The sequence below is a fragment of the Plectropomus leopardus genome, chromosome 21 (genome assembly GCF_026936395.1).
Source record: "Plectropomus leopardus strain MGB_pleo_1.0 chromosome 21, ASM2693639v1, whole genome shotgun sequence".
NCBI classification, from domain to species: Eukaryota; Metazoa; Chordata; class Actinopteri; order Perciformes; family Serranidae; genus Plectropomus; species Plectropomus leopardus.
The window spans coordinates 28,492,169-28,510,192 of NC_142196.1; the positions used below are offsets into that span (position 1 = coordinate 28,492,169).

Here is an 18,024-nt window from a genome sequence, read left to right on the forward strand (position 1 = left end):
ATCCATTTGATGAAGTTCGGACCAAATTGGAATCGTTTCAGAGTTTGGATAAGGTATTGCCAGGATACTCGGTCAAATGCTTTCATGGCATCTAGGGAGAAGATCATTGACTCCTCTTCTTTAATTTTTGGATGTGTCATTAAATTTAACAACCTTCTGATGTTGTCTCCATAGTATCTTCCCTTTATAAACCCGGTCTGATCGGGATGGATAATTTCTGTAGTAATTTTGTTGACACGTCTTGCCAGAATAGCTGTTAGGATTCGTAGATCTGTATTCAATAATGAGATCGGTCTGTATGATTGGCATTTGATGGGATCTTTGCCATCTTTATGTATCACTACTATAGTAGCCTCTCTCCAAGAGGGGGCCATGGTTCCAGATTTTAATGCATGGTGGTAAGCGTGTAGTAATAAAGGTGATATAATCTCTACGAAGGCTTTGTAAAATTCGTTAATATACCCATCTGGGCCAGGGCTTTTATTATTTTTCAGAATAGAGATTACCTGACGTATTTCCAGGTCCTTAATTGGCTCATCCAGTTCTCTTGCCATAGATTCAGGTAACTCTTTTAATTTGATATCTTTTAAAAATTGTGCCAATTCTTCATCATTTGTGCAGGTGTCTGTATTTTTGTACAGAGTTTTATAGAATTCTGCGAAGGACTGTGATATTTCATCCGGCTTTGTGAGAATTGAATTATTCTCCTTTAATTTCTGGACTATGTTTGATGATTGTTGTTTTTTTAGTCTTATTGCTAGTAGTCTGCTCGCCCTATTACCATTTTCGTAGTATTTTTGATTAGCGAACCTTAAATTGCCCTCTATTTTTACATTACTTAAGCTGTTTAGGTCTCTGCGTGCCTCTTTTAGATTGTTCAATAAGCTTGAGGTTGAGTTTCTTTTGTGTTGCTGTTCAAGCTGCCTTATTTTGTTTTCAAGCTCTCGCTGTTTTTCCTCCCTTTTTCTTTTTCTGGCACTTGTAAAGGAAATGATTCGGCCTCTGATATATGCCTTCGCACAGTCCCATAGAGTAAGGGGTGATATTTCAGGTGAAGTATTAGTGTCAAGGTAATTTTTTATTTCAGTTTTTATAAATGCAATGAATTCTCTATCATTGAGGAGCGACGCATTTAATCGCCATTGTTTAGTTGCTGGCCTGTTACCAATGTTCCACGACAATACGAGAGGAGCGTGATCGGATAATGTAATTGGGAGGATCTTTATGTCGTCTACTCTAAAACATTCTGCCTTGGGAGTAAAAAAGAGGTCTATTCTGGAGTATGAAGAATGCCTATGCGAAAAAAAGGTAAAATCTTTGCCTTTAGGGTGCTTGTTTCTCCAAATGTCCACCAGGCCAGATTCTGTTGATAAATGTCTAAGCATATTGCTCATCCTAGAGGTAGAAGTGTTAGACATAGGTTGTCTATCTAAATGTTGGGACATGACGCAATTAAAGTCTCCTCCTAACATTAAGATACCAGAGCCATGCTGTAATATTATGGAGAAGATTGTACGAATAAAGCTAGGCTCATCCTCGTTTGGAGCATATATATTCAGAAGACAAACTTCCACCCTATCTATCAATCCATTCATCATTATAAATCTCCCTGTCGAGTCTTTATGAATTTTGGTTGATGTGAAATTGACCTGTCTGTGTATCAAAATAGCAACACCTCTTTTTCGGCCAGATGAGTGTGATGAATAAAATACCTTATCTGCCCAGGACTTCTTTAGTTTCTCGTGTTCCTTGTCTGAAAGGTGAGTTTCTTGCAGGAATGCAATCTGGCAGCTATTTCTCTTTAACTGATTAATAATCTTCTTTCTCATGATTGGGCTGTGGAGACCTTTAACATTGTAACTTATTACCTTAAGAGATCCCATAACTCAGAAGCAGGGTCACATGTAATGGAAAGAAAAGAAAGAGTAAAATAATATAGAATACGCTAATAAGGAGGTTGTGGGAAATAAAATCAAGCAAGTAATAAAGTGGGTGTACAAGTAGGGACTGGAGGCTACATGAAAAATACCTGAGAATTATTGAGATAACAGCAGCATATGTTTTGTAACATTTCAACTTTAACAAATGATTCTTATCCTGAAAGAGTATGTGGATGGGCAAGTTCGCTGTTGCTCTTTTTAGATCCCTGGGGAACATGGGAATCGACACGAACAGAGCTGAACATAAAACTACAACAGCCGAGAACACGGCTAACACAAGTGTCCGGTTGGTCCTGTGGGGCACAGTTTTAGGCTGCATCTCGAACTTGCAGCTGTGCGAACAGTCAAGAGTTCGCTTTGGTTTGGGCAGAAGCCAAACTAAATTCAGTCAGTAGATGTGCACATCGAGCTACCCCAGAACCTCATATGAAATAAAGACATCTTAAACTCAATAACTTAAGTTTCAAAAGTAACTGTATCGTAGTAAGTCACTTTAGCCAAAACGGCAGGCAATCATGTACTTTTGAGTAGGCTATGCTGTTGATAATCTCTCACTTACACAATGTGCAGGCGACAAATCCCTCAATTCAAACAGCTAGCTTAATAGATTGCATATTCATAATCATATTGCCATAAAGGTCATGGATTTAGCGTATCAGTCTCTTTTTTTTTTTTCCAAACCTGATGACAGTGGGGGATACTGTCGCTTAATGCTCCGGTCCATCAGCTGGAAGGATGTGTTTCTTTATATAGTCCATTGCCTTAGTAGCATCCACAAACTCCCGCTCATCGTTGTTATTGGAGATGCGGAGCCTGGCCGGATATAGCAGACCATAGCGGACCCCAGGTTTCCCCTGAAGCATCTTCCTGGCTGGTGTAAACGCTGCTCGGGCTCTGGCGACATTCGCGGTGTAGTCCGGGAATATAGCGATCGGGTTTCCCTTGTAATTGAGTTGGCCGCCTCGGTCTCTGGCTTTCCTCAGAATATCCAAGGCATCTCCCTCGTTGTGTAGCTTCGCGATGATCACCCGGGGCTTGTCTCCGGGTCTCCTCTGTGTCAGGCTGCGGTGTGAGCGCTGGATTAGTACCTCTCTGTCCAGGTGCAGCACTTCCTTGAGGAGTTTGGAGACCGCGGTGGGAGAGCTTGACCCGGGCTCCTCAGTCACTCCCGTGATTCGAATGTTTCCCCTCCTCATCCTGCCCTCCATGTCCTCGCATTTTTCTTTCAAAGCTTCAACTTGTTTCTTGAGGTCTGTTACTGTAGTTTGCACCGATACAACTTCATCTGACCACGCTGACAATCCATCCTCGACAGCCTTCACATTAGCTTGCGCCTGCTCAACCTCTGTGCGGATAGCTGCTGTGTTGTTAGCTATTTCGGTTTTCACATCAGTCATTTCTCTCTTCAGCGATTCAAAATCCTTCGCCAGCGCGCTCTTCAACTCTTCTCTGATAACTGACGATATTTCTTTTCTCAATGAGGAGAGGATGTCCGCTTTGATTGTTGCGGCGTTCATGCTTGTACTTACTCCAGGTTCAGGTGGGGTCAGGCCGGATTTATCTGGACTTTTAGCCGAGGAGGTTTGGGGCCTCGTGTTGAGCCGGGCTTCGTAGTTGTATTTTCGGAGATTTGCTGCCATTAGCGTCGGTTCTTCTTCACTGACTTTGCCGGGTAGTGTTAAATATACAGTTACCACATTTAATTTGTATTTTCGAGCGTAGATGTCGAGTAATATATGTTTGTAATTGAGATTCTGTAGGAGCTCATAAAAGTGCGACTTACTCCATTGCGGCTCGCTAGCGCCCCCATTATTGACTCTTTTTGAGGACGTTGAGGACTTTGAGACTGTATTATGGCCTCATTAAATTTGGTGTCCCTCACTTCTTCCTGTTATATTGTACATTTTATGATGAGTTAAGATCACCTTTTTCAGTCCTGAAAAAGGAGCACTGATGATGTCATCTGCGTCCCCAAAGCCTGGAAGAAACGTCAGGATGGTTTATTTCGTGAATGTTAGTTTTATCGAGCGTCTGCTCGTGGTTTCTGGTCTTCTTGTTTTCTCAGTGGAGTCTCGTACGCCCCTTTGGGCTGGGCATATTATTTATGCATGACACAATAATAAAATTAGATCGATCAATCAAAATCTTCTTCTGTCTCACTGTCCTCGTCTGTCCTCTTTTCAGGGTCCAGGACTTGTCGGGACGGGACAGCCCGGAGGGCTTCGTCCCGTCCTCATCTCCAGAGAGCGTGACGGACATGGAAGTCAGCAGGTACCCGGACCTGTCCTTCATCAAACTGGAGCCGCCGTCACCCTGCCCCTCGCCTACAATACCCATGATGCCCTGCGCCTGGGGCAAAGGTTAGCCATCAGCAGTGTGTCCTGCTCCATGTGAAGAGCAACACACAGACACACACACACACACACACACACAAACATCGTACTGCAGTCCTGATTCATAGCAGGATTAAAACAATCTCTGTGCGTGTGTGTGTGTGTGTGTGTGCGCGTGTGTGTGTTTTCAGGCTCTGCAGTCAAACAGGAAGTGAAGGCAGAGCCTCACCATCAGGGTCCTCCCTCCTGCTCTAACGCTGACCTGGTTACCATAGCGATAACACTGAGCCCAGTTGCCGCTCAGGTGAGCTCTTCCTCTCTCTGCATGCTGTGCCAGCATTGGCTCCTCCCCTCTGTTGATGTCACCTCTGATGTCACTGTGTTGATGACATCATTGTGTTGATGATGTCACTGATTTGATGGTGTCACCGTTTTGATGACATCACTGTGTTTGCAGAACGCCGCAGGCGTGATGGCGGCGGTGGCGCAACTGCTGCGGGTCCCCGTCCCCGTGGACTACCAGCTGAGCCGGGCGGCGGGCCCCGAGCGCAGCTCTCTGGCACTGCTGGCCGGAGTCCGAGTGCCGCTCACGCAGGTGGGAGGAAACACACACTTCCTGTGTTAAAGGTCATCACCATGACAACTGTTAGACCTGACAACCAAGTTTAGTTTCTGACAGAGTCTCAGACCGTCCTTACTTTGTCCTCTGTGTCCAAACATCCTCTGATCAATAAACATCCTCTGATCAATAAACATCCTCTGATCAATAAACATCATCTGATCAAGAAACATCCTCTGATCAATAAACATCCTCTGATCAATAAACATCCTCTGATCAATAAACATCCTCTGATCAATAAACATCATCTGATCAATAAACATCCTCTGATCAATAAACATCCTCTGATCAATAAACATCATCTGATCAATGTTTCCGTCTGATCAATGTTCACGTCTGATCACAACACAAGAAAGTCAGCAACAACATTTTGATTTAAGGGCTTTTCACAATAAAAGCCGTGTTTCCAGATGTTGTTATGGCAACAGTTTGATGTGTCTGCAGGGCTCAGCAGGCAGCAGACAGCAGAGACCTCCTCCTGCTCCTCCTGCTCCTCCTGCTCCTCCTGCTCCTCCTGCTGCCTCCAGGCCTCAGTGTTGCAGCTGCTGCAAGGTGCTGCTGGGAAACGGAGTGCGTGTCATCAGGGAGGTCAAACAGGTTTGAAGCAGCACACGACTGTAAACACTGAGAGTGGACTACAAAGATGGCAGACAGGAAGTCATTGTGTGTGTGTGTGTGTGTGTGTGTGTGTGTGTGTGTGTGTGTGTGTGTTGCAGGAGGGTCAGTCCAGACCAGGATCCAGCCTGGTGTTCTGCAGTCCAAGCTGCTCTGCTCTCTACTCGTCGGAGCTGCAGAGCTCAGCACCTGCAGAGGTGAGAGGTCACATGACTGCGCGTTGATCAGCTGATCAGCTGACAGCTAACACAGTTTCTAACAGTATTGAGTTTTGGGGTTTTTAGTATTTCTAACAGTATTGAGTTTTGGGGTTTTTAGTATTTCTAACAGTATTGAGTTTTGGGGTTTTTAGTATTTCTAACAGTATTGAGTTTTGGGGTTTTTAGTATTTCTAACAGTATTGAGTTTTGGGGTTTTTAGTATTTCTAACAGTATTGAGTTTTGGGGTTTTTAGTATTTCTAACAGTATTGAGTTTTGGGGTTTTTAGTATTTCTAACAGTATTGAGTTTTGGGGTTTTTAGTATTTCTAACAGTATTGAGTTTTGGGGTTTTTAGTATTTCTAACAGTATTGAGTTTTGTGGATTTTTTTGTGTTCTCTGATTTTACTTTGTTACTTTTACTTCAGCTATATTTTTACTACAGTATTTTTGCTGTGACAGAGTATTTCCACAGTGTGGTTGTAGTACTTATACTGCAGTAAAGGATCTGAATACTAGACGATGTCATTTGTTGATGACATCATACGGTCTGTCTGTCTCCAGGCAGCCGTCCCCGTCTCGCTGTCCGGCTCGGAGCGTCCTCCCAGCAGAGTGCACCAGTATACCAGTAACATGTCCTCCATCGCCGTCCACTCCCTCCTGCTCACCCCCTCCTCACCTCCCCCCACCTCCTCCTGCTCCTCCCCACCGCTCTCCTTCCCTCCCGCCTCTGCCATTACCATGGAGACCAGGCCACGCATGGACAGCCTCAAGGTGGGTGTGGTCTCCAACTGACGCATCAAAGCTGACAGCAGTTTGGATGGCTGACTGACTCTGATTGGTGTACAGGTGAAGGTGAAGCTGAAGCCCCGCCCCCGGGCGGTGTCAGGTGTGGAGGACTCGACACTGTCTCGTCACGGGAAGAGGATGAAGAACTGCCGCTGGACGCGCTGGAGCTGCAGCGTCACACTGAGCAGGTTAGCCTGTTAGCATCACACTGATCAGGTTAGCCTGTTAGCATCACTCTGATCAGGTTAGCCTGTTAGCATCACTCTGATCAGGTTAGCCTGTTAGCATCACTCTGATCAGGTTAGCCTGTTAGCATCACTCTGAGCAGGTTAGCCTGTTAGCATCACACTGATCAGGTTAGCCTGTTAGCATCACTCTGATCAGGTTAGCCTGTTAGCATCACTCTGAGCAGGTTAGCCTGTTAGCATCACTCCGAGCAGGTTAGCCTGTTAGCATCACTCCGATCAGGTTAGCCTGTTAGCATCACTCCGAGCAGGTTAGCCTGTTAGCATCACTCTGAGCAGGTTAGCCTGTTAGCATCACTCCGATCAGGTTAGCCTGTTAGCATCACTCCGAGCAGGTTAGCCTGTTAGCATCACTCTGAGCAGGTTAGCCTGTTAGCATCACTCTGAGCAGGTTAGCCTGTTAGCATTGTTCTGTATGTCTGTTTTTTTTACCCAGGGGCCCTTGCATCCCTAATGAGGCTGTTGCCATGCCAACAGAGGAGGAAGTGGATGCGCTGTTGAAGAAGTTTGGGTCGTGTCTCCGTCCTGATCCGTCCCCCAAAGACCTGCGGAGGTGCTGCTTTTGTAACCAGCAGGGGGACGGACGCACAGACGGACCAGCCAGACTGCTGAACCTGGACCTGGACCTGTGGGTGAGTCTCCGCAGATCATAGTCCAGACCTGCAGAGCGTAGTCTGGACCTGGTTCAGCCCGTAACCTCTGCGTGTGTCTTAGGTCCACCTGAACTGCGCCCTGTGGTCCAGCGAGGTGTACGAGACTCAGGCGGGCGCTCTGATCAACGTGGAGCTGGCTCTGAGGCGGAGCCTGACTCTGCGCTGCGCTCACTGCCAGAAGACCGGCGCCACGAGCGGCTGCAACCGCCTCCGCTGCACCAACACCTACCACTTCACCTGTGCCCTGCAGGCGCACTGCACCTTCTTCAAGGTACTGAGAGAGATACACACTCTGAGATACACACTGAGATACACACTGAGAGAGATACACACTCTGAGATACACACTGAGATACACACTGAGAGAGAGATACACACTGAGATACACACTGAGAGAGATACACTCTCTGAGATACACACTGAGAGAGATACACACTCTGAGATACACACTGAGATACACACTGAGAGAGATACACACTCTGAGATACACACTGAGATACACACTGAGAGAGATACACACTCTGAGATACACACTGAGATACACACTGAGAGAGAGATACACACTGAGATACACACTGAGAGAGATACACTCTCTGAGATACACACTGAGAGAGATACACACTCTGAGATACACACTGAGAGAGATACACACTGAGATACACACTGAGAGAGATACACTCTCTGAGATACACACTGAGAGAGATACACACTGAGATACACACTGAGATACACACTGAGATACACACTGAGAGAGAGATACACACTCTGAGATACACACTGAGATACACACTGAGAGAGAGATACACACTGAGATACACACTGAGAGAGATACACTCTCTGAGATACACACTGAGAGAGATACACACTCTGAGATACACACTGAGAGAGATACACACTGAGATACACACTGAGAGAGATACACTCTCTGAGATACACACTGAGAGAGATACACACTGAGATACACACTGAGAGAGATACACTCTCTGAGATACACACTGAGAGAGATACACACTGAGATACACACTGAGATACACACTGAGAGAGATACACACTGAGATACACACTGAGATACACACTGAGAGAGAGATACACACTGAGATACACACTGAGAGAGAGATACACACTGAGATACACACTGAGAGAGATACACACTGAGAGAGATACACACTGAGATACACACTGAGATACACACTGACATACACACAGAGATACACACTGACATACACACTGAGATACACACTGAGAGAGACACACAGAGAGAGACACACTGAGAGAGATACACACTGAGATACACACTGAGAGAGATACACACTGAGAGAGATACACACTGAGAGAGATACACTCTCTGAGATACACACTGAGAGAGATACACACTGAGATACACACTGAGAGAGATACACACTGAGATACACACTGAGAGAGATACACTCTCTGAGATACACACTGAGAGAGATACACACTGAGATACACACTGAGATACACACTGAGAGACACACAGAGACACACACAGACACAGAGAGACACACAGAGAGACACACAGAGAGAGAGACACACACTGAGATACACACTGAGAGAGATACACACTCTGAGATACACACTGAGAGAGATACACACTGAGATACACACTGAGAGAGATACACTCTGAGATACACTCTGAGATACACACTGAGAGAGATACACACTGAGAGATACACACTGAGATACACACTGAGAGAGATACACACACAGAGACACACACTGAGAGAGATACACACTGAGATACACACTGAGATACACACTGACATACACACTGAGATACACACTGACATACACACTGAGATACACACTGAGATACACACAGAGAGAGATACACACTGAGATACACACAGAGAGAGATACACACTGAGAGAGATACACACTGAGAGAGATACACACTGAGAGATACACACTGAGAGATACACACTGAGAGAGATACACACTGAGAGATACACACTGAGATACACACTCTGAGAGATACACACAGAGATACACACTGAGAGAGATACACACTGAGATACACACGGAGAGATACACACTGAGATACACACTGAGAGAGACACACACTGAGATACACACTGAGAGAGAAACACTCTGAGATACACACTGAGAGAGATACACACTGAGAGATACACACTGAGAGAGATACACACTGAGATACACACTGAGAGATACACACAGAGAGACACACTGAGAGAGACACACACAGAGAGATACACACTGAGAGATACACACTGAGAGAGATACACACTGAGATACACACTGAGAGATACACACTGAGATACACACTGAGAGATACACTGAGATACACACTGAGATACACACTGAGATACACACTGAGATACACTCTGAGATACACACTGAGAGAGATACACACTGAGATACACACTGAGAGAACGATACACACTGAGAGAGATACACACTGAGGTACACACTGAGAGAGATACACTCTCTGAGATACACACTGAGAGAGATACACACTGAGATACACACTGAGAGAGATACACACTGAGAGAGATACACACTGAGATACACACTGAGAGAGATACACACTGAGATACACACTGAGAGAGATACACACTGAGATACACACTGAGAGAGATACACACTGAGATACACACTGAGAGAGATACACACTGAGATACACACTGAGATACACACAGAGAGAGATACACACTCTGAGATACACACTGAGAGAGATACACACTGAGATACACACTGAGAGAGATACACACTGAGATACACACTGAGAGGGATACACACTGAGAGAGATACACTCTCTGAGATACACACTGAGAGAGATACACACTGAGATACACACTGAGATACACACTGAGATACACACTGAGATACACACTGAGAGAGATACACACTCTGAGATACACACTGAGAGAGATACACACTGAGATACACACTGAGATACACACAGACATACACACTGAGAGAGATACACACTGAGATACACACTGAGAGAGATACAAACTGAGATACACACTGAGAGAGATACACACTGAGATACACACTGAGAGAGATACACACTGAGAGAGATACAAACTGAGATACACACTGAGAGAGATACACACTGAGATACACACTGAGATACACACTGAGAGAGATACACTCTCTGAGATACACACTGAGAGAGATACACACTGAGATACACACTGAGATACACACTGAGATACACACTGAGAGAGATACACTCTCTGAGATACACACTGAGATACACACTGAGAGAGAGATACACACTGAGATACACACTGAGAGAGATACACACTGAGATACACACTGAGAGAGATACACTCTCTGAGATACACACTGAGAGAGATACACACTGAGATACACACTGAGATACACACTGAGATACACACTGAGAGACACACTGAGAGACACACACTGAGAGAGATACACACTGAGAGAGATACACACTGAGATACACACTGAGAGAGATACACACTGAGATACACACTGAGAGAGATACACACTGAGAGAGATACACACTGAGATACACACTGAGAGAGATACACACTGAGAGAGACACACACTGAGATACACACTGAGAGACACACTGAGAGAGATACACACTCAGAGATACACACTGAGATACACACTGAGATACACACTGAGAGAGATACACTCTCTGAGATACACACTGAGAGAGATACACACTGAGATACACACTGAGATACACACTGAGATACACACTGAGAGAGAGATACACACTGAGAGAGATACACACTGAGATACACACTGAGAGAGAGACACACTGAGATACACACTGAGAGAGATACACACTGAGATACACACTGAGAGAGATACACACTGAGATACACACTGAGAGAGATACACACTGAGAGAGATACACACTGAGATACACACTGAGATACACACTGACATACACACTGAGATACACACTGAGATACACACTGAGAGAGAGATACACACTGAGATACACACTGAGAGAGATACACACTGAGATACACACTGAGAGAGATACACACTGAGAGAGATACACACTGAGAGAGATACACACTGAGATACACACTGAGAGAGACACACTGAGAGAGATACACACTGAGATACACACTGAGATACACACTGAGATACACACTGAGAGAGAGATACACACTGAGATACACACTGAGAGAGAGACACACTCTGAGATACACACTGAGAGAGATACACACTGAGAGAGATACACTCTCTGAGATACACACTGAGAGAGATACACACTGAGATACACACTGAGATACACACTGAGATACACACTGAGAGAGAGATACACACTGAGATACACACTGAGAGAGATACACTCTCTGAGATACACACTGAGAGAGATACACACTGAGATACACACTGAGAGAGATACACACTGAGAGAGATACACACTGAGATACACACTGAGAGAGATACACACTGAGATACACACTGAGAGAGATACACACTGAGATACACACTGAGAGAGAGATACACACTGAGATACACACTGAGAGAGATACACTCTCTGAGATACACACTGAGAGAGATACACACTGAGATACACACTGAGAGAGATACACACTGAGATACACACTGAGAGAGACACACTGAGAGAGATACACACTGAGATACACACTGAGATACACACTGAGAGAGAGATACACACTGAGATACACACTGAGAGAGATACACACTGAGAGAGACACACTGAGAGAGATACACACTGAGATACACACTGAGAGAGATACACACTGAGATACACACTGAGAGAGAGATACACACTGAGAGAGATACACTCTCTGAGATACACACTGAGAGAGATACACTCTCTGAGATACACACTGAGAGAGATACACACTGAGAGAGATACACACTGAGAGAGACACACTGAGAGAGATACACACAGAGATACACACTGAGATACACACTGAGAGAGATACACACTGAGAGAGATACACACTGAGAGATACACACTCTGAGATACACACTGAGAGATACACACTGAGATACACACTGAGATACACACTGAGAGAGATACACACTGAGAGAGATACACACTGAGAGATACACACTGAGAGATACACACTGAGAGAGATACACACTGAGAGATACACACTAAGAGAGATACACACTGAGAGATACACACTGAGAGAGATACACACTCTGAGATACACACTGAGAGATACACACACTGAGATACACACAGAGAGATACACACTGAGATACACACTGAGAGAGATACACACTGAGAGGGATACACACTGAGAGATACACACTGAGAGAGATACACACTCTGAGATACACACTGAGAGATACACACTCTGAGATACACACTGAGAGAGATAGATACACACTGAGATACACACTGAGAGAGATACACACTGAGAGATACACACTGAGAGAGATACACACTGAGAGATACACACTGAGAGAGATACACACTGAGATACACACTGAGAGATACACACAGAGACACACACAGAGATACACACTGAGATACACACTGAGAGAGATACACACTGAGAGAGATACACACTGAGAGATACACACTGAGAGAGATACACACTGAGAGATACACACTGAGAGAGATACACACTGAGAGATACACACAGAGAGAGATACACAGACAGAGATACACACAGAGAGATACACACTCTGAGATACACACTGAGAGAGATACACACTGAGAGAGATACACACTCTGAGATACACACTGAGAGATACACACTGAGAGAGATACACACTGAGAGAGAGATACACACTGAGATACACACTGAGAGAGATACACACTGAGATACACACTGAGAGATACACACTGAGATACACACTGAGAGAGATACACACTGAGATACACACTGAGAGAGATACACACTCTGAGATACACACTGAGAGAGATACACACTGAGATACACACTGAGAGAGATACACACTGAGAGATACACACTGAGAGATACACACTGAGATACACACTGAGAGAGATACACACTGAGAGAGATACACACTGAGATACACACTGAGAGAGACACACTGAGAGAGATACACACTGAGATACACACAGAGATAGACACAGAGATACAGACAGAGACAGAGATACACACTGAGAGAGATACACTCTGTGAGATACACACTGAGAGAGATACACTCTCTGAGATACACACTGAGAGAGATACACACTGAGATACACACTGAGAGAGATACACACTGAGATACACACTGAGAGAGACACACAGAGAGAGATACACACTGAGATACACACTGAGATACACACTGAGAGAGAGATACACACTGAGATACACACTGAGAGAGATACACACTGAGAGAGATACACACTGAGATACACACTGAGAGAGATACACACAGAGAGAGATACACACTGAGAGAGACACACTGAGAGAGATACACACTGAGATACACACTGAGAGAGATACACACTGAGATACACACTGAGATACACACTGAGATACACACTGAGAGAGAGATACACACTGAGAGAGATACACTCTCTGAGATACACACTGAGAGAGATACACTCTCTGAGATACACACTGAGAGAGATACACACTGAGAGAGATACACACTGAGATACACACTGAGATACACACTGAGAGAGAGATACACACTGAGATACACACTGAGAGAGATACACTCTCTGAGATACACACTGAGAGAGATACACACTGAGAGAGATACACACTGAGAGATACACACTCTGAGATACACACTGAGAGATACACACTCTGAGATACACACTGAGAGAGATACACACTGAGATACACACTGAGATACACACTGAGAGAGATACACACTGAGATACACACTGAGAGAGATACACACTGAGAGAGATACACACAGAGAGATACACACTGAGAGATACACACTGAGAGAGATACACACTGAGAGATACACACTAAGAGAGATACACACTGAGAGATACACACTGAGAGAGATACACACTCTGAGATACACACTGAGAGATACACACACTGAGATACACACAGAGAGATACACACTGAGATACACACTGAGAGAGATACACACTGAGATACACACTGAGAGAGATACACACTGAGAGGGATACACACTGAGAGATACACACTGAGAGAGATACACACTCTGAGATACACACTGAGAGATACACACTCTGAGATACACACTGAGAGAGATAGATACACACTGAGATACACACTGAGAGAGATACACACTGAGAGATACACACTGAGAGATACACACTGAGAGAGATACACACTGAGATACACACTGAGAGATACACACTGAGATACACACTGAGATACACACTGAGATACACACTCTGAGATACACACTGAGATACACACTGAGAGAGATACACACTGAGAGAGATACACACTGAGAGAGATACACACTGAGAGATACACACTGAGAGATACACACTGAGAGATACACACTGAGATACACACTGAGATACACACTGAGATACACACTCTGAGATACACACTGAGATACACACTGAGAGATACTCACTGAGAGGGATACACACTGAGAGATACACACTGAGAGAGATACACACTGAGAGATACACACTGAGAGAGATACACACTCTGAGATACACACTGAGAGATACACACTCTGAGATACACACTCTGAGATACACACTGAGAGATACACACTGAGAGAGATACACACTGAGAGAGAGATACACACTGAGATACACACTGAGAGAGATACACACTGAGATACACACTGAGAGATACACACTGAGATACACACTGAGAGAGATACACACTGAGATACACACTGAGAGAGATACACACTCTGAGATACACACTGAGAGAGATACACACTGAGATACACACTGAGAGAGATACACACTGAGAGATACACACTGAGAGATACACACTGAGATACACACTGAGAGAGATACACACTGAGAGAGATACACACTGAGATACACACTGAGAGAGACACACTGAGAGAGATACACACTGAGATACACACTGAGATACACACTGAGAGAGATACACTCTGAGATACACACTGAGATACACACTGAGAGAGATACACTCTGAGATACACTCTGAGATACACACTGAGATACACACTGAGAGAGATACACTCTGAGATACACACTGAGAGAGATACACACTGAGAGATACACACTGAGAGAGATACACACTGAGAGATACACACTGAGAGATACACACTCTGAGATACACACTGAGAGAGATACACACTGAGAGAGATACACTCTGAGATACACACTGAGATACACACTGAGAGAGATACACTCTCTGAGATACACACTGAGAGAGATACACACTGAGAGAGATACACACTGAGAGATACACACTCTGAGATACACACTCTGAGATACACACTGAGAGAGATACACACTGAGATACACACTGAGATACACACTGAGAGAGATACACACTGAGATACACACTGAGAGATACACACTGAGAGAGATACACACTGAGAGATACACACTGAGAGATACACACTGAGAGAGATACACACTGAGAGATACACACTGAGATACACACTCTGAGATACACACAGAGATACACACTGAGATACACACTGAGAGAGATACACACTAAGAGAGATACACACTGAGAGATACACACTGAGATACACACTGTTGTGTATTAGTGTGTGTAACTCTGTGTAACTCTGTGTGTTGTGTATGAGTGTGTGTAACTCTGTGTGTTGTGTATGAGTGTGTGTAACTCTGTGTGTAACTCTGTGTGTTGTGTATGAGTGTGTGTAACTCTGTGTGTAACTCTGTGTGTTGTGTATGAGTGTGTGTAACTCTGTGTGTTGTGTATGAGTGTGTGTAGCTCTGTGTGTTGTGTATGAGTGTGTGTAGCTCTGTGTGTAACTCTGTGTGTTGTGTATGAGTGTGTGTAACTCTGTGTGTAACTCTGTGTGTTGTGTATTAGTGTTTGTAACTCTGTGTGTAACTCTGTGTTGTGTATGAGTGTGTGTAACTCTGTGTGTAACTCTGTGTGTTGTGTATGAGTGTGTGTAACTCTGTGTGTAACTCTGTGTGTTGTGTATGAGTGTGTGTAACTCTGTGTTGTGTATGAGTGTGTGTAGCTCTGTGTGTTGTGTATGAGTGTGTGTAGCTCTGTGTGTAACTCTGTGTGTTGTGTATGAGTGTGTGTAACTCTGTGTGTAACTCTGTGTGTTGTGTATTAGTGTTTGTAACTCTGTGTGTAACTCTGTGTTGTGTATGAGTGTGTGTAACTCTGTGTGTAACTCTGTGTGTTGTGTATGAGTGTGTGTAACTCTGTGTGTTGTGTATTAGTGTTTGTAACTCTGTGTGTAACTCTGTGTGTTGTGTATGAGTGTGTGTAACTCTGTGTGTAACTCTGTGTGTTGTGTATTAGTGTTTGTAACTCTGTGTGTAACTCTGTGTGTTGTGTATTAGTGTTTGTAACTCTGTGTGTAACTCTGTGTGTTGTGTATGAGTGTGTGTAACTCTGTGTGTAACTCTGTGTGTTGTGTATGAGTGTGTGTAACTCTGTGTGTAACTCTGTGTAACTCTGCGTGTAACTCTGTGTGTGTCCTGCAGGATAAGACGATGCTGTGTCACCTCCATAAGCCGAGGACGGTCCCTCTCAGCGGGGACAGGTCCTGCGGCGGCTCCCCCTCCTCCACGCCGGGGCCGACCCCGGACGCCGCGGTGATGGCAGTGTGCGACCCGTACGACTGCGAGCTGCGGTGCTTCTCGGTGTTTCGGCGGGTGTTCGTGCAGCGGGAAGAGGCGCGGCAGATCGCCTCCGTGGTGCAGCGCGGCGACCGGCAGCACACCTTCAGGGTCGGCAGCCTCCTGTTCCGCGCCGTTGGCAGGCTCCTCCCCCAGCAGATGAAGGCCTTCCACAACAAGACTGCCATCTTCCCCATCGGTTACCATGCCAACCGCATCTACTGGAGCATGCGCCACAGCAACAGGTAAACAGCTCCACCGCCGTTCCTCCTGCCTCTGGATCCGCCCACAGATGCTCATGGCGCCATGACACGCCCACACAGCGTCCTGGAAGCGCCTGAACTTAATAACGTGTTTCCATGGTTACTGTTACCCGCTGACATCATCCTTGTGCTCCCACAGACGCTGTAAGTACGTGTGCTGCATCGAGGAGCACAACGGCCAGCCGCTCTTCAAGGTCAAGGTGGTGGAGAAGGGCTACGATGACCTCGTCCTGACCGGACCGACGCCCAAAGGTAACCCCCACATGTCCTCTGTTTCCTGTGCAGACAGGAAGTGGAACCATCAGATGCTCCATAGACGCACAAACACGCAGTGAAAGTACTCCGTTAGTTCCAGTATGTGTGTGTGCTGCAGTGTCCCCTCAGAGAAACTCGACTCATATATACTCCTGTGGGTGTGTGTGTGTGTGTGTGTGTGTGTGTGTGTGTGTGTGTGTGTGTGTGTGTGTGTGTGTGTGTGTGTGTGTGCATGAATGTGTGTGTGTGTGTGTGTGTGTGTGTGTGTGTGCGTGTGTGTGTGTGTGTGTGTGTGCGTGAATGTGTGTGTGTGTGTGTGTGTGTGTGTGTGTGTGTGTGCGTGTGTGTGTGTGTCTGTGTGTGCATGAATGTGTGTGTGTGTGTGTGTGTGTGTGTGTGTGTGTGTGTGTGTGTGTCTGTGTGTGCATG

At 45.2% G+C, this 18,024-nt stretch overlaps 1 protein-coding gene across 1 annotated transcript in view; it reads left to right on the forward strand.

Annotated features, from left to right (window-relative positions):
* kmt2ca (lysine (K)-specific methyltransferase 2Ca) overlaps nt 1-18,024 on the forward strand; it is an 80,371-nt gene that overhangs the window by 55,627 nt on the left and 6,720 nt on the right. The window contains 11 exon segments of the mRNA XM_088071695.1: nt 4,125-4,300; nt 4,465-4,577; nt 4,731-4,868; nt 5,337-5,489; nt 5,609-5,704; nt 6,271-6,480; nt 6,556-6,683; nt 7,177-7,372; nt 7,455-7,664; nt 16,943-17,322; nt 17,480-17,592. Of these exon segments, the coding sequence (XP_087927821.1) occupies nt 4,125-4,300; nt 4,465-4,577; nt 4,731-4,868; nt 5,337-5,489; nt 5,609-5,704; nt 6,271-6,480; nt 6,556-6,683; nt 7,177-7,372; nt 7,455-7,664; nt 16,943-17,322; nt 17,480-17,592 (1,913 nt within the window).